Source organism: Trichechus manatus, unplaced genomic scaffold (genome assembly GCF_000243295.1).
Source record: "Trichechus manatus latirostris isolate Lorelei unplaced genomic scaffold, TriManLat1.0 scaffold00019, whole genome shotgun sequence".
Lineage (NCBI taxonomy): Eukaryota > Metazoa > Chordata > Mammalia > Sirenia > Trichechidae > Trichechus > Trichechus manatus.
Window position 1 is genome coordinate 12,793,821 of NW_004443955.1, and position 26,613 is coordinate 12,820,433.

Here is a 26,613-nt window from a genome sequence, read left to right on the forward strand (position 1 = left end):
ACCATCCCTGCATATCTGGCATAAATCCCACTTGATCATGGTGAATTATTTTTTGATATGTTGCTGAATTCTATTCACTAGAATTTTGTTGAGGATTTTTGCGTCAATGTTCATGAGGGATATTGGTCTGTAATTTTCTTTTTTTGTGGTGTCTTTACCTGGTTTTGGTATCAGGGTTATGCTGGCTTCACCGAATGAGTTTGGGAGTATTCCATCCTTTTCTATGCTCTGAAATACCTTTAGTAGTAGTAGTGTTAACTCCTCTCTGAAATTTTGGTAGAATTCTCCAGTGAAGCCATGTGGGCCAGGGCTTTTTTTGGTTGGGAGTTTTTAATTACCTTTTCAATCTCTTCTTTTGTTATGGGTTTATTTAGTTGTTCTACCTCTTTTTGCGTTAGTTTAGGTAGGTAATGAGTTTCTAGAAATTTGTCTATTTCCTCTAGGTTTTCAAATTTGTTAGAGTACAGTTTTTCATACTATTCTGTTATGATTCTTTTAATTTCAGTTGGATCTGTTGTGATATCACCCATCTCATTTCTTATATGGGTTATCTGCTTCCTCTCCTGTTTTTCTTTTGTCACTTTGGCCAGTGGTTTATCAATTTTGTTGATCTTTTCAAAGAACCAGGTTTTAGTCTCATTAACTCTTTCAGTTGTTTTTCTGCTCTCTATTTCATTTAATTCTGCTTTAATTCTTATTATTTCCTTTCTTCTGGCACCTGAGGGCTTCTTATGCTACTTTCTTTCTACTTGTTCCAGTTGTAGGGTTAATGTTTTGATTATGGCCCTTTCTTCTTTTTGGATGTGTGCATTTTTTTGCTATAAACTGACCTCTGAGCACTGCTTTTGCTGTGTTCCAAAGGTTCTGGTAGGATGTGTTTTCATTCTTGTTTGATTCTATGATTTTCTTTAATCCATCCTTAATTTCTTCTATAACTCAGTAATTTTTGAGCAAGATGTTGTTCAGTTTCCATGTGTTTGATTTTTTTTCCCTTGCTTCTTCTGTTGTTGATTTCTAGTTTTATGGCTTTATGTTCAGAAAAGATGCTTTGTAATATTTCGATACTTCGGATTTTGTTAAGGCTTGCTTTATGGCCTAATATGTGGTCTATACTCGAGAATGTTCCATGTGTGTTGGAAAAGAAAGTGTACTTGGCTGCTGTTGGGTAGAGTGTTCGGTATGTCTATGAGATCAAGTTGGTTGATTGTAGCATTTAGCTCTTCTGTGTCTTTGCTGAGCTTCTTTCTGGATGTTCTGTCCTTCACTGAAAGTGGTGTGTTGAAGCCTCCTACTACCATTGTGGAGCTGTCTATCTGTCTTTTCAGTGCTGTTAGAGTTTGTTTTATGTGTTTTGGAGCCCTGTCATTGGGTGAATAAATATTTATTGACCCTTTAATCATTATATAGTGTCCTTCCTTATCGTTTATGGTGGATCTTACTTTAAAGTCTATTTTTTCAGAGATTAATATTGCCACTCCTGCTCTTTTTGAGTGTTGTTTGCTTGCTATGTTTTTTTGCATTCTTTGAGTTTTAGTTTGTTTGTGTCTTTAAGTCTAAGGTGTGTCTCTTGTAGGCAGCATGTAGACAGATTGTGCTTTTTTTATCCAATCTGCCACTCTCTGTCTCTTTATTGGTGCATTTAGACCATTTATATTCAGTGTAATTATTGATAGGTATGAGGTTAGTGCTGTCATTTTGATGTCTTTTTTTTGTGTGTTGTTTACAGTTTCTTTGTTCCACTTAATTTTCTGTGCTGAGTCGTTTTTCTTTATGTATTTTCTCTTCATCTTTTTCATTGTTGTTGATTTTGTGTTTGCTGAGTCTGTATATTTTTCTAGTTTTTTATTTTGACTTGTAGGATTGTTAGTTTCCTTTGTGGTTACCTTAATATTTACCCCTGTTTCTAAGTTTATACCAGTCTTTTGTTTCTTTATATGGCCTTGCCTTCCTCTCCATATGAAAAATCTATGTCTACATTTTTAAGCCCCTCTTTTTTGTTTTAATGTTGTCATCTTTTACGTATTGACATCTGTTTCCCAATTTTCAGTGTTTTAGCTTTGATTTACTTTTGTGACTTCGCTGTCTGGGTTGATCTCTGGTTGCTCTGTCCTGTGTTCTAGTCTTGGGTTGTTATCTAATGTTAATGATTTTCTAACCAAAGGACTCCCTTTAGTATTTCTTGTAATTTTGGTTTTGTTTTTGCAAATTCCCTAAACTTCTGTTTATCTGGAAATGCCCTAATTTCACCATCATATTTGAGAGACAGTTTTGCTGGCTATATAATTCTTGGCTGGCAGTTTTTTTTCCTTCAAAGCTTCATATATGTCATCCCATTGCCTTCTTGCCTGCATGGTTTCTGCTGAGTAGTCCAAGCTTATTCTTATTGACTCTCCTTTGTAGAAGACTTTTCATTTATCCCTAGCTGCTCTTAAAATTCTCTCTTTGTCTTTGGTTTTGGCAAGTTTGATTATAATACGTCTTGGTGACTTTCTTTTGGGATCTACCTTACATGAGGTTTGATGAGCATCTTGGATAGCTATCTTGCCGTCTTGCACGATATCAGGGAAGTTTTCTGCCAACAAATCTTCAAGAATTCTCTCTGTATTTTCTGTTATCCCCCCATCTTGGTACTCCAATCACTCGTAGGTTATCCCTTCTGATAGAGTCCCACATAATTCTTTGGATTTCTTCATTTTTTAAAAATCCTTTTATCTGATTTTTCCTCAAATAAGTTGTGTCAAGTGCTTTATCTTCAGTCTCACTGATTCTGACTTCCATTGCCTCAGTTCTGCTCCTGTGACTTTCTATTGAGTTGTCTAATTCTGAATTTTATTGTTAATCTTTTGGATTTCTGATTGCTGTCTCTATGGATTCTTGTAGCCTATTAAATTTGTCAGTATGCTCTTCTCTAATCTTTTTAATTTCCTCTATTGCATGTTCTGGGTTTTGCTTAATTTCCTTCCTAATTTCTTGAAGAGTTCTGTATATTAATCTTTTGTATTCTGTCTGTGGTCATTCTAAGAAATTTTCCTCCTCTGGAAAATTTCTAGATTCTTTATTTTGGGAGCTTGCTAAAGCCATTATGGATTGCCTCTTTATGTGATTTGATATTGACTGTTGTCTCCGAGCCATCAGTGTTATCATATTTATTTATTTTATGTTTGCTTACTGTTTCCTAGCTTCTTGTTTTGTTTGGTTTTGCCCAAATAAGCTGTTCATATGAGCTAGTTTGATTATTGGCACCTTTGAAGCTCTAATGTCCTGTCAGCAGATGGTTAGATCTGTCACTAGGTATGTGAGCTCAGGAGTCCGCCCACTCCTCCTGTATGGATTCAGCTCAAGTGCCCTGGTAGATAGCCACCAGGTGTGTAGTGTAGGCTCTCACTTATAGTCTTAGACAGGTACAGGTGATTGGTGTAGGCACAGGCATCTGGCTGCAGCAGGGGGACATACTCTGAGCAAGGCAGGGGGCTGACGGCTGCCCCCAAGTGTCCAGGAGGAAGGCGTGTCACCATTCCCTACAGTGCATAAGTGGGTGGGTTTTGCAGCCAGACAATGAGCACCTAATGCTGTTGACTACAAGGATTGGGGGCACCTCTTATTCATGGGCCCCCATCACAAGTGGCTAGGTGGTGTGGGTGGTGCCACCAGTCCTCAGGCCCCTGATGTGGGTAGATAAAGACCCTGCTCAATGGGCAGAGCAGTGTCAAATATTAAGAACCTGCCACTTCACAGCTGAAACAGTTTAAGTTAGAGTTCCAGTATATACCTTGTTGTACTGCGGTAATGAGGGCCTACACTGTTGAGATGGGCCCACACAAGTCTATGCATGTGACAGATCCTACTTCTGGCCCAGGGGACTTGGCCATTGCTGAAGCTGGTCCAGGACCCAGTGCAGAGCAGGGAGTTGGGAGGTTAATGGGAGCAAGGTTTTTCCCTAAGGGGGGTGTTTTTGATCCGCGGTAAGCTGTATGCAAGTACTTATCTTTCGTGGAGGGCTGCTTCTCACTGTTTCTGGGTGGCAGTGTAGAGTCTCTGGTGCTGGATCTCTCCTGGTGCAGAAAACATGCCTCCCAAGCACAGCTGCTTGCCTGCCTCACCACTCACCGCCAAGGTGATCAAGCCTGAAGGGCTCAGGCTCTCGCCACATCAGGTCTGGCAACTCCTCGCTATTTCCGAACTGTCTCACCCTCCCCCACCACTCAGTCCAGTTCCTCAACTCTGCCTTTTATGTTCAGGGTTCCCAGATTGCCATATATAATCAAATCACTTGTTTTTTTGGGTCTTTGTTGTGAGAGGGTCCACCGGAAGTGTCTGTCTACTCCGCCATCTTGGCCCCGCCTCAAGCGTTAGTCTTATACAGGCTTGTTTGTCATAGAAGAAAGCAGAAAATCTGTCTCATTCTTTTGTGGACTTATCAAGGATAATGAGTTGACCAGAAAAATTAGTCCTTTAAATGTGTTAGCTTCAGCATTAAAGAATTAAAAAAAAGTTAGTCCATAAAGGGGACCTAGGTATTATATAGACTAAACCTCAATCCTATTATCTTCCATCTCCAGCTTACTCTTACCTTCTTAGGTGTGTTAGTTATCTATTGATACATAACAAACCATCCCCAAAACAGTGCCTGAAAGCAATGGCCTTTTATTTGCTCATGATGTGGGTTGGCAATTGGGGATAGGCTCAGCTGAGCAGTTCTTCTGCTCTATGTGGTATTAGTTGAGTTCATTCATTCATTTCTAGTCAGTTGTTATATTGATTAGAGGATGGCTCGTGTCCCAGATGCCTTTATTCACATGTTTGACAGTTGACACCTTGATCCTCTTCTTTGTGGCCTCTCCAGCAGGGTAGCTCAGGTTTCTCACATGGTATGTATGCAGTCTCTGTTTCAATCACGTTTGTTTATGTCCCTTTGATCAAAGCCCAGGGTCAAGCCCGGCATCAGCATGGGAGGAGACTACATAAGGGCACTGATATCAGAAGGTGTGATTCATTGGGGGCCATTAATGTAACAATCTATCACATCAACAAGTATAATGTCTCAACTTAGCAAAAATAAGCACTTTCACCCCCAACTATAAATTTATTAAGGAAGGTTTTAGCTGTAGAAATTTTGTTTTTTCGCAAGTGATTTTTGGAGTCCTGAATTAATTGTACATACTTTATTACTGCCCTATTTGAGAATAGGCCAATTCTGATTGCCAGTCTCTCACCAGAAAAGAGGTTAGCACATCAGATTTTGAGTAGTATTCAAGAAATGTTAAACAAGAAAAATTGTGAGACCAGCACAACAGACTTGCCATTGCTCTTAAGTAAAGATTTTTAAATTATCTTTCTAATTTAACTCTTAATAAGCTAACATAAGGCAATTATACCTGTGGTAGTTTTATTAACATTTAAATAAAACATTTAACTTGATTTTGAAATACTTGTCCTGTCAGAAATAAAATAGCTTAAAATTTTGTCTCCAATTCCTTTTTGGCAGTTGGATTATAAATCATTATTATTTTATGGGATTATGTGAAATATAAATAGGTATAAATAATAAATTTTAATGCATTAAAATAAGTTGTTTACATGGTGGCATTTAAAGTAATATGTAATTTTATTTTCCTCAGCCCTTGCTGCCATCCCAGTACTGGTACTACATTTTAGAGATGAGTTTTTACTGGTCTCTGATATTTAGCCTTGGCTCTGATGTCAAGAGGAAGGTAAGTGTCTTATTTACAAAGCTACTTTTTTAGCATCTTCAAAATCTTTCATCCTCTGTCCAAAATTCTTATCTTTAAATTGTGCTTTTATATGTGTTTAGTTTTATTCGTAACTTTTTTTTTTTTTTTGCTTTTTATTGCACATGTTGTTGTGTACTGTCAAGTCGATTCCAACTCATAGTGACCCACTATGACAGAGTAGAACTGCCCCATAGGGTTTCCTAGGCTGTAATCTTTATGAGCAGATCACCAGGTCTTTTCTCCCACGGAGCGGATGGTGGGTTCGAACTGAGACCGTTTGGTTAGCAGCAAAGCACTTAACCATGGTGCCATCACGACTCCTTTTTTATGGTACATTGTTGTTGTTAGGTGTTGTCAAGTTGGTTCCGACTCCTAGTGACCCAATGTACAACAGAACGAACCAGTGCCCGGTCCTGTACCATCCTCACAGTTGTTGCTGTTTGAGCCCATTGTTGCAGCCACTGTGTCAGTCCATCTGGTTGAAGGTCTTCCTCTTTTTCGCTGACCCCTCTACTTTACCAATCATGATGTCCTTCTCCAGGGACTGGTCCCTCCTGATAACATGTCCAAAGTATGTGAGACAAAGTCTCGCCATCCTTGCTTATAATAGTGCAAATTATACTCATGCTTTGGTTCCTTGGTAAATCTTTGTAGTAAAACATCATTCCTTTCGTTACCATTGGTAAAACAGTATACCAGTCACTTTTTATGCCTCTGGACCTCGTTGTAGGTAGTATGTTATTCCAGTTCTAATGCATTTAGTGTCAAGGTGGGTCCCTTTTGAAATGCACAAAGCTCAGTAGACGGGAGTTGGAGCCTCATTATTGTGTATGTTGAGCATTCTATAAGGTGATGCTTCCTGGATGTGTTAGTTTTGTAAACTTTGGCCTTTTTTCCCCTTTATTTCTGTGAGATAAGGCTTGCAAGCATAATTATGACTTTCCTTGTGATAGTTAGGGAGCCCTGATGGGTTTGTTTTGGTTTTTCTGTGTCATATTTGGAAAACCAGAAGTTCCCCATGTAACCTAAAGGAAAGGTGCCCTCAGTGAATTCTGAATTTAGTTCTTATTGGTCTATTGTCATACCACAGATCAGTGGTGCCGAAGTGCCACTAGCCTCATTGGTGGATTATATTACCAGATCATATTTCTCAAAATCCATATTGCCAACCAAAAATTTAAACATACTTGATTGGTAAGCATGCATTCCAGTAGTGAAAACAAATGCCATCAAAAACATTTTTAAAAAAATAAAAATTTGGTAATTAAAGGGTTATAGAAACTAATTTTGAAGCTTCACTCTGTTTATAAGAATAGAAATCTCCATTATATTGTCTGTTTCTTTCTTTTGGTTGGGGAATTTAATGTCCTTGAACACAAAGAAAGACTGCTGGCGGTTTTAGTTTGCAACCACATCTTTTAGTTGATTACAATCCACTTTATATAATTATATTTTATGTATTCAAAGTCTTTGAAACTATTTTTCCTTAATTCATCAAAGATCAATGTGAGGAAACATTGCTTCAGGAATTATTAACGTTGCTTTATTGGAGGGAAACTGAGCCATAGGCATGCAAAATACCTCCTTGAAGTCACAGAGTGAGGCGTTTCAGGACCTGTTTGATTTTTACAGATTCCTATTTGTTGGTCCAGCAAACCATGTTGGTCTCAGAAGGCAGTCACAAGATTTCATCATATATGTTAGCAATACAGATGAAATGATACAGACTCAAAGATAGTTCATATGCTACACTCCGTATAAAAGGTCTGTTTGTAGTAAAATACGTATGATAAAATTAAATTTAATTCAATATCAAGGAGATAAAACCAAGGTGGCTTGACTAAATGATGTGAACTTGTAGACTCTGAGCATGAAAACATACTGTGAAAAATTTTATAGAAATGATATCCTTGTCTATATAACTCAATAATGGCTAAGACTTACTGACTTTAGTTTAGGCTAAGAATACATCAAAAATTAATTGATTGAGTCATTTTCTCAAGAGATAGGTTTGACAATAATTGTTTTTAGGTAGTCTTCAGAGGTAAACTCAAAGGTTGAACCTGTATTTCTCCTGCCTTTGTTTTTGCAGTGGTTGATTTCCCTTTTATTATTTACAGGTGCATCAAGCGTGTTTTTCAAAATATAAATATGTATAATGTGTTTTGTAAATACATATCTTCAGAGACATAAAATCATTGGGAGGTGGTTAAATCACGGGCCCGGGATCCAGATTGCCTGGCTTTGAATTCCTGTCTTCACTCTTCACTAATACCTTGAGCAAGTTGATTCAACTTCCTAAACTTGGTTTCTTCATTTATAAAATAGAGTTAATAATAGTTCTTCTCTCCTCTGGTTGTTGCGAGGACTAAACAAGTTAATCCATATAAAGCATTTTTTTGGTATATAGTAAGTACTCAATAAATTAAGCTATTATTATTAATATCATGTTTACTCTTTTGGTTTGGTTGCCAGAAAACTCAAACATTTGCGTTTATTTTTAACAACTTTGTTGAGATATAATTCACATACCATGCAGTTCACCCACTTAAAGTATACAATTCAACAGTGTTCAGTATACTCACAAAGTTGTGCAACCATCACCACAATCAATTTTAAAATGTTCGCATCACCCCATAAGGAAACCCTGTACTCATTAGCAGTCACTTCCCATTTCTCCCAACCTACCCTGCCCTAGCCAATCAATAATCTACTTTCTGTCTCCATGGATTTGCCTGTTCTGGATATTTAATATAAGTGGAATTATATAATATGTAGTTTTACGTGCCTAGTTTTTTGTTGTTGTTGTTTTTGTTGCTGTTTTCGCGTGATCTTTTCACCAAGGTTCGCCGACATTGTAACTTGTATCAATACTTCATTCCTTTTTATGGCTGAATAATATTCCATTGTATGGCTATGACACACTTTATTTATTCATTTATCAGTTCATGGACATTTGGGCTTTTTCTGCTTCTTGGCTATTTCAAATAATGCTGCTGTCAACATTTATATACAAGTTTTTGTATGCACATATGTTTTCATTTCTCTTAGATGTATACATAGTAGTGAAATTGCTGAGCCATATGGTAACTCTGTGTTTAACCTTTTGAGGAACTGCCAGACTGTTTTACAAAGCAGCTGCCCCATTTTACAGTCTTACCAGCAATGTATAAGGATACCAATTTCTCCATATCCTCACCAACACTTGTTATTGTTCATCTTTTTAATTATAGCCATCATAGTAGGTATGAAATGATTTTTCATTGTGGTTTTCATTTACTTTTTTTGATGGCTAATGATTTTGAGTATCTTTTCAAGTACTTATTGGCCATTTGTATATCTTTCTTGGAGAAAATCTTTTAAGTTTTTATTCTCAATTGCAGTAGCTTTTCTTAGCCTGGATTTGCTAATACAGTAGTCCCGCCTTATCCGTGCTTTCACTTTCCATGGTCAACCACAGTCCACGGTGCTTGTGTTGAAGTAACCCTTATTTTAATTAATAATGGCCCCAAAGCATAAGAGTAGTGATGCTGGCCATTTGGATATGCCAAAGAGAAGCCATAAAGTGCTTCTATTTTATTATTAGTTATTGTTGTTAATCTCTTACTGTGCATAATTTATAAATTAAACTTTATCATATGTACGTATAGAAAAAAACAGTATATAAGGGGTTCGGTACTACCCGTGGTTTCAGGTGTCCACTGGGGGTCTTGGAACATATCCCCTGCAGATAAGGGGAGACAAAAAAAAAAATAAACCCGTTGCTGTTGAGTCGATTCCGACTCATAGTGGCCCTATAGGACAGAGTAGAACTGTAGAACTGCCCCATAGGGTTTCCAAGGAGCAGCTGGTAGATTCAAACTGCCAACCTCTTGGTTAGCAGCCAAGCGCTTAACCACTGTGCCACCAGGGCTCCTACATAGTGGAATACTGTATAGTTATTCCACTTTCATTTGTTACTTCATATGCAGTAATTCTTGTTTTAATGGTTGCGTAGTTTCATTTTACCTGTTTATTTTCCTTTTGTAATTAGGCAGATAATAAACAATAAATACAAATGTACACAGAAATATGCTTGTGTGTGTATGTATATGTTATGTGTGTGTGTGTATGTATATTCAGTGCTGCCCCAAAATTCAATGACTTCATTAATGAAAGGCAGTACTTGTTCTATCCCCCTCACGAGGATTGTTTTTAAGAATAAAAGTTATAAGTTTCAAAACATGTCGCAGATGTAAGTTATTGATTTTTTTCATTATTATTAGCTCTTTCACTAATTGGGAAATAACTGTATTTGCTTAATGGTTTCCATTTTCCCCTCATTATATAGGATTATTTCGCTACCATCATCCATCACCTGGCTGCTATTAGTTTGATGAGCTTCTCTTGGTGCGCTAATTATATTCGCAGTGGGACCCTTGTGATGATTGTGCATGATGTGGCTGACATTTGGCTGGAGGTAAACACTTGCCATTAAAAAAGTAATGACAGTACCCATGTCCTGGGTTTCTGCAACTCCTCCCACAAGGCACTATCTGTGAGTGATTTAGCAGCACTCTGTGTCCTGAAAACACCCAAAGCTGGAGAATGTCCCTGGATCCTCATTTTCTTCAAGATTAAAGAAAGGAAACCTTTTAGTTTTATGTTCAAACCTTCTCCATGGTATGAAAGAGAGGTTAATTTGGGGGATTCCACTTATGAAGGTTGAATGCAAATGACTCAGGAAGGAAGATGAAACATTTGCAGAAGGAATGAACTCAAACCTTTTAAAAGGAAAACCTGAATGTATGACACTGTCGACTCTCAAAGTTGGAAGGCACCTTGTGTTCACTTAAGCCATTGCTTGAGTACTCACTGAATACTTGCACTGCCCCCCACTGATCCTCCTTCAGCCCAAAATGTTGCTTTAAGGAATGAGAAATTATTATTATTTTTTTTTAATGACATTTATGTTCTAAGGAGAAAAAGGAATTAGAGTGTTTTGTAGAACAGGGAACATTAAAACAAAGAGTTTTCCTCGTGCCATATCCCACAAATTTGAGGAACCAAGCAAATTTAGGATTGTTTTCTATGCATTTTTCTGTTACGTGCTGGTTCCTGTTTATCCTGATGCAGAGACAGAATGGTCCTCTTCACTGTCTGGGCTCATTCTAGACTGACAGCAATATTTCTCCTAGCCACTTAGTTACTCATTTAACTATGCTCATTTATAAAGAATCCAGGGAAAATGATGCTAACCCATTTCATGTTCAGGATTGCCCCATTAAGGCTAATGTTTGAATACAGGTTGATCTGAAAGAAATTCAATTTCGGAGAGTACTGTTCTTCTAGATTAGGGTTCAGCAAAGTTTTTGGGAAAGGGCCAGATGATTATAGTGTTGTGGGCCACATGTGATTTCTGTCACATATTTTTCTTTGTTTTTATATATTTTCACATACTTTTAAAAATGTGAAAATCATTCTTAACTGCAGGGGCCAAACAGCTTTAGCCCATGGGCTGGACTGTAATTTGCCAACTCCTATTCTAGGTATAACTACAATTCGTTTGAAACCATTTTGAAGCAACTAGCTACTGTTGAAATATTAACTGTATACAGAATTTTGTGTCTCCCTTGTATATAATTCCTAATTCAACAAGTAAATCCCTTTCTAAAGGTCAATGTTACTATATGTGCTTCAGGGCAGCACATGGTTTAGCAAAGGAAGGATTGTGCCAGCTTCACCATGTGTTCCTCTCTGAATGCAGCCGTCTCTATTACAATTACCCCCTTCTCTGATCCTATCTCAGTAACCCTGCCTGAAAATTAAGACCACATTGGCCATGACTTAAGAATTAATTTTATGCTACTCTGTTGCTTCTAAACCCTCTAATTCAATTGCCTTTAGTGTGTGTCCACTGTAAAAACAGCTTCATTATGTTATTAAAGGAGAGTTAGATCTTCAGACTAGGGACTAGCAATCTGTATGGTAGTCCCTGCCCACTCACATCTGCCCATCCCCCCACCCCCACCCTGTCATTGACGCAGCGTAACTCCCTATGTGGCTTGGGCAAATCACTTAATGCTTTGTTTTCTCTCCCCAAGTATAACAGGAGAAGTTATATCTATCCGTTAGGGTATATTGTGAACTTTAGCTCATTACTGTTCCAAAATGTTCTGAGGTCCTTAGGTAAAAAACAGAAGAAAAATGAAATGTCAAACTCAGAGTTCCTTCATGGGTAAACTATGAGAACAACTTTATGTTGTTAGTGGTAATGAATCATTCTTGATTCACAAGTCATGATCTAATTTAAGGTTCAGCAAGTAGGACTAGTACCTTCCATCAGCTGGTGGTAGAGACAACATTTAGTAGTGGCATGGGGCCCATTTTTGACGTTCTCCAGGGGTGCATATTCCACAGCTTCCTTGGGTAGTTTGTTTTAGTGTGTGTCCTCTCAGTCAAATTCTAATTGAACCCAGACATGGTACAATTTTTGCCCCTGTTTAGACCTTCCTAAAGATGGAGCCTATTAATCTTTCATATTCCCCAAGACAGTTGGTGGGTCATTTCTTAGCTTTTTCTTCATAAGGGAAAACCACCTCAACATCTACCATTCTCCCTGATAGGCAACCTTTTACCTTCTTCAGACATCTTCCTGATCTTCTCTAATTTTTCCACATGGTCAAATTTGGATCCAGGAAGTAACACTTTAACAGTATCTTGACTAATACTTAGCAAAGAAGAGGGATTACTGTCTGGTATTTGATCATTACACAGTCCAGAAAATACTGTGTGTACTTTTTGCCCTCACACGTGGGCTTAAGGAAATTCTCTCTTTATGCCTATGAAATTTCTAGCTCACCACCCTGACCTGGCCTCTGACCCTTCAAACAGCTACCCACTCCATTCCAGTCACTCTAAACTTCTGGCCCTTCTCCCCACACCCATTTCCCACCCAGCCAGCATACTAACCTTCTCTCAGCAATTGAAGCTGTTCCCTTGATAAGTATTGAAAAGTATGAGGAATGGAATGTGAACCCTTCCTGAAGTGTAAATATATTGCCTCTCTTGTTCCTGAGTGGCCTTGAGCTTCCAAGGCTGATTTCAGTTCTGAAACTGCCCAGGTCTAGGCCATGTTAGCTAGAGGGACCATCTGCCCTCCAGCAACTCCTACACACCCTTACCCCCTACTCCCACATCACTAGAAACTTTCAGCCTTGGGCCCTCACTGGATAATGTAATAGAGAAGCCTCATCAATTAACACCACATTAAACAACTCTTTAATTCTTTTTATTCAACACATATAATATAAGCAGTGTAGATTAGCATGAAATAAGTTAGAAAAAATGTAGTGTTTGAAACTTCATTTCCACCAGGACAGGGCTCTGGGAGTTGCCTCCTGACTCCACCTCTTCTTTCATCTGCCTTAAAGTAGCCACTTTGATGGAAACATTCCCAGCCTAGTCCAGGACTTCACTCATATCCTGACCTCTTTTCAATCCAGCACTCCTCCCAGTTAAATGGAGATGGTAAATAAATGCCCAAATAAAATGCATGCTAAAATTAATTCTGCTAACTTGCAGCACTTGTGAAAGAGAGGAGTAACACTGCAATCATTTTAACGTACCTTTTAACATTATATTATGGAAAAGTTCAAACATATATAAAGAAATCAAGAGAATAGTATAGCAGAGCCAGTGGACCCACCATCTAGCATCAGCAGTTACGAGTATGGCCAATCTTTTATCATCTGTTTGTCTATCCATACCCCACCCCCTACCCAGATTGTTTTGAAGCAAATCCAAGACATCATATAATTTCATTTATAAATATTTATTTTTAAATTTTATACTAGTATCACTTTAATTATCTGAATGATGTTTCTTTCTATGTTTTCAGTCTGCAAAAATGTTTTCTTATGCCAGATGGAAGCAAACCTGTAACATCCTGTTTTTCATCTTCTCTGCCGTATTTTTTGTCAGCCGCCTCATTATTTTTCCCTTCTGGTGAGTAGACAAGGTGATTGCTGCTATCTGGCCCTGCCTTTCCTAAATGTGCTGAGGTAGCTTCGCTTATTTTTGAAATCGTAGCATTGCCTTTTCCTTCCTCACTTTGATTGCTAGTTATCTGTGCCAAGTTAAGATGAAGAAAATAATGTGAAGGAACCATTTTTAAAAATAATTAAAACAACATCCTCCAATGTAGAAAAGACTTATTACAAAGGAAGATGGAAAATGTGTAACTAAGATAATGGATAAGCAGCAGCTCTTGCTCTACATCTTGTTTCATGATTCTGGACCTTGCTTTGTGATTAACAGTTTTTCCAGTTACTCAATGAAATGTCATTGGCCAATCTTTAGCTCTCTAAAAGAGCGGTATTTTCTTTGTTAAAATATAGTAATTATAGTTACCATTAATTGGATGCTAGACAGTGGATTAGACCCTTTGTGTATCGTGGCTCTAGTCTCCACAACAAATCATCAAGATAGGTATATTATTCCTACTTTATAAATGAGGAAACTGACACCCAACACATTCTCTGTGATCACTCGTCCTAACAATGACTTGAATATCATTTGGATATTGATTGGTTCTTGATCAGTCCGTTGATTTTGTTTAGCTTGCAGTGAAGAACCTTTCTTGTGTCTCCTATGACAACCAGTCATTTGGCAAGCATAAGTTTTCTGTGTGTTGATTGACAGAAACCAGAGTAAATATGTGGGGAAGCCTTAGATGCTTTGGAAAGAACAGCTTATAACCAACCATAGTTTGGGGCCACTTTGGGAGCTTCGTATCTTCTCAACAGAAGAATTAATGCTATTGTTCAGGAAAAGGGATAGAGGCCCAGGTTCTACTCCCTGACTTCTAGGATGGATAGCCCTCTTGACTATGCCTGGGCACCCACAGAAGCCTGGCCAGTGAGATCAGTGGGTGCTGCCCTCCCTATGGAAGCCAGCATCATACTTTAAACCATTACTGGGTGTCGTGATTATGACAGGCATTTTCTGGAGGGGAGCGATGGTTAAGCTGATGGTTGCAAGAGTCAGACTGCCCAATCCTGACTCCATACTTAATACCTGTGTGATCTTGGACAGGCTAGATCATCTCTCTGTGCCTGTTTTTTCATCTGAAAAATGGAGATACGGGTTGACATGAAGTTTAGCTGAGGTAATATATATATAAGATGGTTTAGAACAGTGTCTGGTACATATTAAAGCCTCAGTAATATCAGCTATTATTATTAAAATTATTGATAAGTATATTAGAATTTAGAGTTTAAATGTAGAATTGAATGTAAGTTACATGTTTCAGATACTCTCCTTGGTTGCTGAATCACATTAACATCCCTTTTGCCTTGACAAAGCAAGTGTGTTTGTGAAATTATAATATTGTATGATAGTAATTATTGATAGGAGAGGTGCTGACTTGCAGATAACAGTTGGGTAGAGGCCTTTCAGTGTGACTTTCATGGCTCCCTGAATCCAGCATTGGCTCACCAATGGTTTTGTTCCAAAGGTACCACCTATTCTAGTTATCTGTCACTGCGTACTAAACCATATGAAAACTGAGTGGCTTAAAACAGGAGTGAGCAAACTTTTTCTATAAATAGACAGCAAATAAATATTTTATGTTTTGAGGGCTATACATAATCTCTGTTGCGTATTTTTCTTTGTTTTGTTTTGTTACAACCGTTTAAAAATGAAAAAACCATACTTAGCTCACAGGCTGCACAGAAACAGGCTACAGGCCAGATTTTACCTAAGGGCCATAGTTTGCAGACCTCTCTTGTAAAATAACAACACTAATTTATTATCATTATCTCTCATGGTTCTGAGAGCTGACTGGCCTCAGGTAGATGATTTTTCCTCAGGGTCTCTCCTGCTCCTGCAGTTATAGTCAGATGGTGGTTGGCAGTTGGAATTTTCTTGAAGTCTTGCTCACTCACATGGTTGAGATAACATGTAAAATCAGCTGGTTGATGCTGATTGTTGATTGGGATCCCAGGTGGGCCTGTCAGTTGAAATACTTTCACATCACCCCTTCACTTGGCCTAGGGTTCCTCAAAGTGCGGCAGTGGGGCTTCACAGGTGAGAGACCCAAAAGAGAGCTGATAGATGCTGTTTCTCCTTTTCTAATCTAGTTTCAGAAGTCACATGATGTTACTTCCACCTCATTTTCCTCATTGGAACCAAGTCATTAAGACCAGCTCATATTCAAGGGAAGGAAAATTAGACTCCATTTGTTTACTTTTTTTTTTTAAACATTTTATTGTGCTTTAGTTTACAGAACAAATTAGTTTCTCATTCCAAAATTTATACACAAGTTGTTTTGTGACATTGGTTGCAATCCCTGCAATGTGTTACCACTCTCCCCCGTTCCACCCTGGGTTCCCTGTTTCCATTCGTCAGGTTTTTTTGCCCCTTTGTGCCTACTCATCTTTGCTTTTGGGCAGGTGTTGCCCGTTTGGTCTCATATCCTTGACTGATCTAAGAAGTACGTCCCTCGTAGGTGTTATTGTTTATGTTGTTGTTGTTGTTAGGTGCTGTCGAGTCAGTTCTGACTCATAGTGACCCTATAGGACAGAGTAGAACTGCCCCATAGGATTTCCAAGGAGTGGCTGGTGGATTTGAGCTGCCGACCTTTTGGTTAGCAGCCAAGCTCTTAACCAGTACACCACCAGGGCTCCATTTGTTTTATAGGCCTGCCTAATATTTGGCTGAAAGGTGGACTTAGGGAGTAGCTTCAGTTCTGAGTTAGAAGGGTGTCTGGGGGCCATAGTTTCAGGGATTCCTCCAGTCTGTCAGACTAGTAAGTCTGGTCTTTTTTGTGAATTTGACTTTTGTTCCACAGTTTTCTCCTGCTCTGTCTGGGACTCTCTACTGTGATCTTGGTTAGAGTGGTCAGTGGTGGTTAGACTCGTTTCTTCATGGGAGTAGATTCAAAGAATTTATGGACATATTTTAAAAGCACACATCATGGTAGCTCTCAGTCCAGGGAATTCTCTGAGAAGTCTTCTATAGTATTATAGCTGTGGTTGACTTTTGAATTAGTACTGACTAACATTCACCTCAGATTTTCCCATGGTGTCTCAAAATAAACACACAAACCTCCTCTCTCCTGGCAAACAACTGAACATAATGGTGGGGCCCAGTGATTGTGGAGATAGTGTGTTACTTTGCCATATACTCTCTACTTGTAAAATCCTAGATTTAAGAACTCATTCTCTTGCCAACATTTCTGGATTTCAAGGAGAGTTAGTTACATGCATTTGGCATTTTCTTGATCTCAGTGCTTCACTAAATTCACCAGACCGCTGCAGAGGGCAGCCAGTACCACCGTTTGCTGTCTTGGAGTTGGATTGCTAATAAACCAGTATTAACTGTCTTGACCATAAAATGCTTTTTGCTGATAAATTTTTGTCTGTACAGATGTTGACTGATACTCATTGTTTAGAAAGTTGAGAAAAACCTCACCAAGCTATTACGTGTTTGGTACAATCTCCTGTGAAGTTGGTTTCAGTGGTCTTTGAAGGAATCACGAGATTATAATGCTAAACCAACTCAGTCAGAAAGGGAGCTTGTTTTAGTTGAAGTGTATGGCTCTAGTTTACATAGTCTTTCCGTCAACTTGAAGTTATTACACAAGCATCTTGGTAGTGCCAAAGAGAAAAAATTAGTCCTTGTTTTAGTCTGGTTCAGCCATCTGTCTAAAACTGTAACTCTGTAGATTAATTTTTCAAGGGTATTTTATTCAGTCCAAATTTTCTGGGAATTTACTATGGACCAGGCAATGTGGAGATAATAGATGAAATTGGAAGGTGACTCAGATAACCTATTTCATGATTCAGACATTTTAGAGATGCTGTGGCAGGCAGTTTGCAATCTAGTTGCTCTGTTCTTTCCAGCTGCTCTTGTTGCACATTTTGTGGTGAGATATAGGGTGGGGTGGGGAGAAAGCTGACTGGGGCTGTGCCCATCTGAGATTTGTTTGAAAGCCTTGAGAAAAAGAGTGAGGGCTTGCACATTACGCTTGTCTTTCTCTTTCCTTAATTGTTCCTCATTTCCCCCAGCCTCAACCATTTTTGCTTTCCCTGCTGAGTCTCCCTTTCACATTTTTTCTCCATCTCACTCAGACTAAAACTGTCTATAAGTCCCTTTATGACCTGTATCCTCCAGTTCCATTGCTTCTTTTTTAACTTATTTTTGTTGTTGTTGAGAATATACATAGCAGAACATACACCAATTCAACAGTTTCTACATGTACAATTCAGTGGCGTTGATTACATTCTTCAAGTTGTGCAATCATTCTCACCCTCCTTTTCGAAGTTGATCCTCCCCTGTTAACATAAACTCACTGCCTCCTAAGGTTCCTATCTAATCTTTTGAGTTGCTGTTGTCAATTTGATCCCATATAGATAGATCTTAAAAGAGTACAAGTTCAAGGCAGATCTTTACTAGTTTTGCTATTGTTTGGTTTTAAGAAGATTTCAGGTGATATTTTTGATTTAACGTTTAAAGGTTATCTCAGGGCAATAGTTTCAGGGATTCATCCAGCCTCCATGGCTCCAGAAGGTCTAGACTCCATGAGAATTTAAAATTCTGTTCTACATTTTACCCCTTTTGATCAGGATTCTTCCATAAAATCTTTGATCAAAATGTTCAATAATGATAGCCAGGCACCATCCAGTTCTTCTGGTCTTGCGGCAAAGGAGGCAGTTGTTCATGGAGGCAATTAGCCAACCCTTTCATATTTGTTCAGCTGTGTCCCATCTTCTCCCTTCTTCCTGCCCATTTGTAGGGTATCTTATTTAACTGATTCCCAGTGTCAATTAATTACATTGGTTTTCTAAGTATTGTTACTCTTGTCAAATTAGCAGAAATTCAAATTGGCATTGGTCATATTGCTTTGATTTAATTGCCTGGTAACCTCATTTGTTTGCATTTTTGTTCAAAATCATTTAAATCACTGGCTTGTGTTTTTCACATTGTATTCCCAACTGTTGTTTTAAAATAATACTTCTTATATATCTGATGTATCTGTCTACTTGAATAGTGTACAAATACTACCAGAGAATCACTAGGCTAGAAAGACCTTCCTTGGGTCAGGTAAATCATTCCCCTGACTGTTGACAGTCTTCTTCCATAAATAACAACTACTAGGAGCACCCTGTTTTGCTGATTTTGCAACCTGAGCCTGGACTATCTGTTTCACCTGAAGCTTACAGGTGGTAAGACTGGCTGATTGTTCCATTTCCTGAACTCGTCACAGGGAGATGTTGTGGGGAATGCAAGGATGAGTAAGACACAGTTCCTACCTGCAAGGAGATCATATGGCAGTGTCTTTGTATCCACCACCTTATTCATACATTTGAAGACTATTAATATTGACCTGTGTTTTTCAGATGTTCCTAAAAGGAAAAAATAAAACTATTTCCAACTGTTAATAATATTCAAATAAATAACATACCTCCGAGGAAATTTTTGTTCCTACCACTGGTATATTGAACCTCAGGTGTCAGCTTTTGATGATCCAGCTATCACTAGTGTAGAACAAAGATACCCTGGGAGGGTCATATGTGAAAGGGAATTGTATGGGCCATGGGATCATATAAATATTTGGAATGGCTAACAGAGAGTAGACAGTTAAAAACAAAGGAAAGGAAAAGCTGCAAACGTCTAACAGTGCTCTTAGCTGATGTTCACAGGTGGAAGACAAGAGGGAGGACATGGTGGCCTTTTCTTTCCTCAGGTCTGGAGCCTTGATTCTGTATGATGAGTAGAGGACACAGCATGGGTTCTAATGGTGCCAGAGTTGGCTTCAGCATCCTAGAGCACTCACAGCTCTCCTGGGATGGCGCAACACCCTCTGTGTAGCCAGCAAAGGAAAGGAGGGGCTCATGCAATGCAGGAATGGCTCTGTTGAAGTTGAGGCCAGTCCCTTGAGTTGCCATTCAGATGTGTATCTCAGAACTAGACTTTCCAGTTACACACTTTATGAGGTAGAAAAATGAATCTGACCAAGTACTAAATGTCTAATTCAGGAGTGTGCCCTCAGAGATGCTCCTTCTCTCAAGCCCCGTGTGCTTGGCACCTTCTTTATACTGTTTATACATTTATGAAGGACAGCTATGCTCACCCTTCTCCAAACTACAGAATTTTAGAATAAGGGACCTTGTTCATAATTTAGTCCTATCTGTCTACTTATCTGGAGCCCTGGTGGTGCAGTGGTTAAGAACTCGGCTGCTAACCAGAAGGGTGGCAATTTGAATCCACCAGACGCTCCTTGGAAACCTTATGGGGCAGTTCTACTCTGTCTTATAGGGTCGCTATGAGTCGGAATTGACTCGATGGCAACAGGTTTGGTTTTTTGGTTTATCAACCTATCTATCCATCTATTTATTTGTCAGAAATAATTTCAAGCTTACAGGAAATTTTCAAGTATATTACAGAAAAGCCCTATGAATACCCTTTACCCAGATCTACCAGTTAGCATTTTTTCCCATTTACTGTCCGTCAATCCCTGTCTCTCTCTGTGTCTCTGTCTTTCTCTTTCTCTCTTCCTTACTCTGTCTCTTTTTACACATGTGCATATGTATATACATTTATTTCTGAACCATTGGAAAGTTGGAAACATGTCGTCTTAGCCCTAAATACTTTAGTGTTTCCTAAAAACAAGGAAATTCTCTTACATAATTACAATATAGTGATCAATTTCAGGAAATCTATCAATCTACCATCCATATTCCAATTTTGTCAATTCATCCAATAATGTCTTTTATTACTTTTTCCCTCAGTACTGGGTCCAGTCCAGGATCACATATTTCATGTAGTTGTCATCCATCTGGAACAGTTCCTCAGCCCTTCTTTGTCTTTCTTGTCATTGACAGTTTTGAAGTGTTCAGACCCCATATTTATTTTTCAGATGAAGAGCTAAGATATTTCTAGGATCACACTAGAACAGATCTTCTAGTTATAGAAGAATCAAGACTAGAAACAGGACACTTGAAACACAGATATATTTTGAATTTAGTTACTAAAATGGGTGATTAAGAACAGGCATCATTTGCCTTCACTAAGTATTCATTAAGTTTTCTTCAACTATACTGTCACTTTGAAATGTAAGACATCTCACAGGTAGATATCGTTCACTTGTAGAACCAGTATTTGTTATCCTGAAAAGGCTCAATGCTAAAATCTACAATTAGCAAGAAACTTACAGCTTTCATTGGAAAAATACAACTTTTTTGTGGCTGCCTTATCTAACCCAGCAAAACCAGCTACTGTTTATACTAACAATGTGATTTGTTCAAACTTTTGGTAAACAAAAGTGAAAACAGAGAAGAAACGTGGTTTTGCAGTCCAGGTTCTCAGTAGTCATTTATCAATATTGGGAAAATTAAAGTGCGGTGGACGGGGGCAGTCTGGTCGGTGAATGTAGGAGTACAGCAGTACTTCGGCGTTCTCTGTGCAAAGGCAAATTCCATTCAGTTTTTAAGGCAGTGGCTGATGATGAAGTGTGTGAGTGTGTGTTCACGCGTGTGCTCGCACACATGTATGCACCCATGTTAGGGAGCAAGTAGGGAAGAGTGGATGTGTTTACAGTTCTCTTCTTCCTTGTTCTTCTTTTAGAGAAGGAGGAGAGGAAATTTAGATCGAAAGATCCAGCCATTCTTGAGCGAGGACACTGGGTAAATAGAAAGAGGTCCTGACAGTTTAACTGCAGTGCCCATAACCTGCTGTTGCCAGTGCCAAAATGCTACTCCCTTCTGAACCCCTCTCACACTTCTTGGGCCTCCCATCCGCTCTGTCCCCGCACAGGGAATGTTCAGTACATAATCCCCACTCACAACCCTCCTCTCCCTCTCCAGAGGGCCTCTCTTCTCCTCCCACCCTGAGCAGAACATCCAGCTAGTTCAGCAGCACCCCGTTCTAGGCGTTGCTCTAACTGTGTTATTACTGTAAGCCCTGTGCAGGGGGAGGAAAAAGGGTGGTGGTGGAAGAGTAGTTGTAGTCATAGTAGTAGTAATCCAAAACCCAAACCAAACCCACTGCCTTTGAGTTGATTCTGGCTCATAGCAATCTTATAAGACAGAGTAGAACTGCCTCATAGGGTTTCCAAGGAGCAGCTGGTGGATTCAAACTGCCAGCCTTTTGGTTAGCACCCTAGCTCTTAACCACTGCGCTGTCAGGGCTCTGCATAGCAGTAATAGTAACACTTTTTGAGTGTTTCCAATATGCTAAGCTCTTTACATTTATCAACTCATTTAATCCTCATAACGATCTGATGAGGTGAGTATTTTTATTCTCATTTTACAGAAGAATAAACTGAAGCCCAGAGAGGCTGTGTAACTTGCCTAAGACCCCAGGGGAGCCAGGATCCAAATTCAACAGGTGCTGCAGCCCATGCTGTTGACCTCTTGCGGTGCAGTGAATTACTTAATATGGCCCTTCTAGCCATAATCTTTGTAACTCTCACCAAATGACTGGGTGAGTTGCTTGTGGCCCATTAAGGGGATCAGATAGCTTGCTAAATAAGGTGCATGGCACCCTTGTGGGGGTGGGGCCATGCAAATAGTGTATATGGAACCCTAATGAGGGGATTGGTCAGTTTTGCCATCCCACTAGGCTTAAAATGAGCCGTCCCAGGGGCGGGAAGGGGGGATCTCACCACCACCAGAAAGAAGAGCCATGACTGGAGTGTGTCTTTTGGACCTAGGATCTCTGCACTGAGAAGCCCCTGGAACCAGGAGACAGAGAGAGAGAGATGTAACAAGAAAGACTGCAGGAAGCAGCGGCAGAGAAATGGCAGCAGCAGAGGCAGGAGACTGGCAGGAGATGGCTCGGTGGGCTTGCAGGCTCACAGAGTGAGAAAGCTGAGCACCTGTGGGCAGGAGGCTTGCTGCAGAGTAGGGTGACTCCGGGTACTTGGTGGAGCTAGGTTTGCCAGCCAATGGAGCTAGAGCTGAGCGTCTTCAGGGCTGAAGCTTGCTGGCAGAGTGGGGTGCCCCGGGGCACTTACTGGCAAAATTAAAAGAGCTTTGTAATGCTTGCCCTAGCAGGGCAGAGGCTGAGGGCCAGAGAGACACCTGCCTGTGGGCATGGCTGAGAAGAGGCTGTCCTGATCGAAGAACTGTATCCTGAGTGTTCCTGAACTTGATTATAACCTGTTACTTCCCTAACAAACCCGATAATCATGAGTATTGTCTGCTGTGAGTTCTGTGTATCCATTGCAATGAATTATCGAACTCAACAGAGAAGTAGAGAGTGCCATGGGAGGGACGGTTGAAGTCAGAATTAATAAAAAGGTTGGAGGGTGGAAGCATGTCTGACCTTCACCTCATAGGAATCAGCCTTGGGCTGTTGATTCTCCTTCCTCCTTGTGAAATTAGAGGAGGTCTGAGGCTGCCCCACGCCTTTTTTTACACCTCTCCTCTCTGTGCAGAGGCTCAGCTCTCTCAGAGGTGCTTGCATTTTAATAGCAGCTGCCATTTCTCTGTCTCTAAATTTGTGTGTCTCCCGAGAGGCGCCCGTTCAAGGAGTGAGGTTAGTTCTACCTGGTGACTAAGGAACAGGAGGCTCCCAGACTTGTGCAAGGTTATAGAAGAAAACAGTAGTGTCAGACCTCGAACCCAGCTCTGCTGATTCTGTGATAGGTGTGTCACTCCCCTTTCTAAAACTGGCAATACTTCCCATTGCATTTACAGTAAAGAACACATCTCCAACTTTGACTTTCAAGGCCAACATTCTCCTCTCCAACCTTATCTCATAGGATCCTTCCTGTTGCTCCTTTCCCTTAAGCCACATTCGCCTCATTTAGCTCCTTGAATTTTCCATGATGTCTCTCACCTGGGGGGGGCCTTTGTATAGGTAGTTCCCTCCAACTGGAACCATCTTTTCTCTGTCTTTCCTTTAACCAGAGAGAGCAGGGACATCTTAGTTCATTCAGAGCCCCACACTATGCACCTTGTCCTTTTCTTTCTTTCTTTGCATGGATCAGAATTAGTAATTATATATTTAGGTAATTATTCACGTTTTCTGGTAAAATATGTGAAGGAGATATTTTTGAATGGGCTCCTTTGTCAGTTTTGACATTGATGAATTCCCAGTATGGAGCCTAATAAGGGGCAAGGCCGTGGGCCATGTAATAGAAGATAAAAACATCATGGCTGCTGATCACTTTTGAGAATATAGTTTGGTTGTGTTGTTTTGTTTTTGTACTACATTATCTGATTATTCCTAATCTACAGGCATTTTCTTATATCTTAAATCTAGCCACGTTTACTGAACTTTGAGTGTACTTCCAATAATTTATGCCCCCTTAGTGTTAATTCCTGACATTACATACATTAGATAACCAGTTATATCAAAATGTCTTTACAAGTAATTCTTGCAGTATTGTTTATAATATAGTGAAAATTTGGAAACAGCTTAAAGTCTATCAATAAAGGGTTGGTTGAATAAATTATGGTATATCTATAGTATGGAATTTTGTGCAGCCATTAAATAAGATGATATATAGTAGTGGCTGGAAAAGTATGGCCCACAAGCCAAATCCAGCCCAACTGCCTGTTTCTGTAAATGAAGTTTTATTGGAACTCAGCTACCTCCATTCATGTATGTAATGTCTATGGCTGCTTTTGTGCTACAATGAGAGAGTTGAATAGTTGCAACAGAAACCATATGGAACAGAGGCCTGAAATATTTATTATCTGACCCTTTAAAACAAGTTTGCCGACTCCTCCTATATCCCTATATTCATTGACATGGAAAAATCTCCGTAACACAGTATTGAGTGAAAAAACAGAATACAAAATCACACATAGAGTGTGATCCCAGTTATATAAAATCATGTGGTGATGCAGAGGCAAAAATAAAATACCTTTAAGAATGTATTTTTAAGAGTGATATCTTGAGTTATGTTTGCCAAAACATGCTAGGTTACCTGTGAGTTGTGAGAGTTTAGGTGATTCTTATTTGTTTACCCTCTTTATATATTTCTGTAATTCCTAAGTTTTCTAAAACCATTGAAACTATTACATTTTAAAATTGAAAAACAAACATGAGAATTATAATAAATTACTAATTTTTATTATACAGAGTTCATATTATTGTTTTTTTCAAATAGTCAAAGATTTGAAACCAATGACTCACAAGAAGGAAATAGAGGTACTAAGCAGATGTAAAGGAACTCTGGTGGTGCAAATGGTTAAGTGCTCAGCTGCTAACTGAAAGGTTGGCAGTTCAAACCTAACTAGCGGCTCTGCAAGAGAAAGACCTGGTGATGTGCTTCTGTAAATACTACAGCCAAGGAAACCCTATCGGGCAGTTCTACATGGGGTCACTGTGAGTTGAAGAGAATGTGGTGGCACCTAACAACAAGCGTACATAGGGGGACTGTAAAAGTATTGCAAATAATACAAATTGAAATTGTTTTGTCTTTTAAATTAGAATATTTTAAACTCACTCAGTACTGCTTGGTTTTCAATGAAACTCTTATAACTTACTGCTGTCCTTATAAATTGTTCTAATTTTGGAAAGTAATTTGGCAATGTTTTAATAGCTTTTAATATGTTTATACACCTTGAAACAGTAATCTCGCATTTAGAAATATATGCTTCTAAGAAATAATCTTCAATTTGTGAAAAGCTATATGCACCAAGTTGTTCAAGCAGTGTAAAACATGTTTGATTTAAAGCTAAATGGAAATGAACGTAAAATCATACAAGTGCTATGTTTATCACAGTGGCAAAAATCTGTATAAGACAATACCAAGTGCTGATGAGGATCTGGAACAACTGGCATTTTCATACATTGCTGGTGGGAATGTGTCTTAGTCATCTAGTGCTGCTATTACTGAAATACCACAAGTGGATGGCTTTAATAAGAGTTTATTCTCTCACAGTCTAATAGGCTACAAGTCCAAATTCAGGGCGTCAGCTCCAGGGGAAGTCTTTCTCTCTCTGTTGGCTCTGGAGGAAGGTCCTTGTCATCAATCTTCCCCTGGTCGAGGAGCTTCTCCACGCAGGAAGCCCAGGTCCAAAGGATGCGCTCTGCTCCCGATGCTGCCTTGTTGGTGGTGTGAGGTCCCCATGTCTCTCTGCTGGCTTCTGTCTTTAATATCTCAAAAGAAATTGGCTTAAGACACTATCTAATCTTGTAGATCTCATAAATATAACTGCCACTAATCCATCTCATTAACATCATAGTGATAGGATTTACAACACAGAGGGAAATCACACCAAATGACAAAATGGTGGACAAACATACAGTATTGGGAATCATGACTTAGCCAGGTTGACAGATATTTTGGGGGGGCACAATTCAATCCATGGCAGAATGTAAAACACCCACTCTGGAAAACAGTTTTTTCAGTTTCTTATAAAGTTAAAGATACGTTTACCATATGACCCACACTCCTACATCTATACCCTTGAGAAATAAAAACTTATGTTCATACAAAAACCTGTACATAAATCTTCCTAGCAGTTCCAGTCGTAATTGCCAAAAACTGGAAACAACCCAAATGCCCTTCAGCAGGTAAACAGATAAACTGGGGTACATCCGTACAATAGAATACTACTCAGTAATAAAAAGGAACGTGCTGTTGATATTCACAACAACTTGGATGGATTTTAAAGGCATTATGATAAATGAAAGAAAAAACCCAAACCAAACCTTTTGCTGTCGAGTCGATTCCAACCCATAGTGGCCCTATAGGACATAGTAGAACTGCCCCATAGGGTTTCCAAGGAGCAGCTGGTGGATTCAAACTGCTGACCTTTTTGGTTAGCAGCTGAACTCTTACCTACTACACCACCAGGGTTCCTGAATGAAAGAAGCCAGTCTCAAAAGCTTACACACTGTATGATTCCATAATCTTCTTGTTAAGACAAAACTAAAG

At 39.2% G+C, this 26,613-nt stretch overlaps 1 protein-coding gene across 1 annotated transcript in view; it reads left to right on the forward strand.

Annotated features, from left to right (window-relative positions):
- The window catches only part of CERS3 (ceramide synthase 3), a 110,704-nt gene that overhangs the window by 48,521 nt on the left and 35,570 nt on the right, over positions 1 to 26,613 (forward strand). Inside the window, exons 6-8 of the mRNA XM_004372686.2 lie at positions 5,619 to 5,711; positions 10,063 to 10,191; positions 13,612 to 13,718. Coding sequence (XP_004372743.1) covers positions 5,619 to 5,711; positions 10,063 to 10,191; positions 13,612 to 13,718 — 329 coding nt within the window. The remainder of the gene's footprint in view (positions 1 to 5,618; positions 5,712 to 10,062; positions 10,192 to 13,611; positions 13,719 to 26,613) is intronic.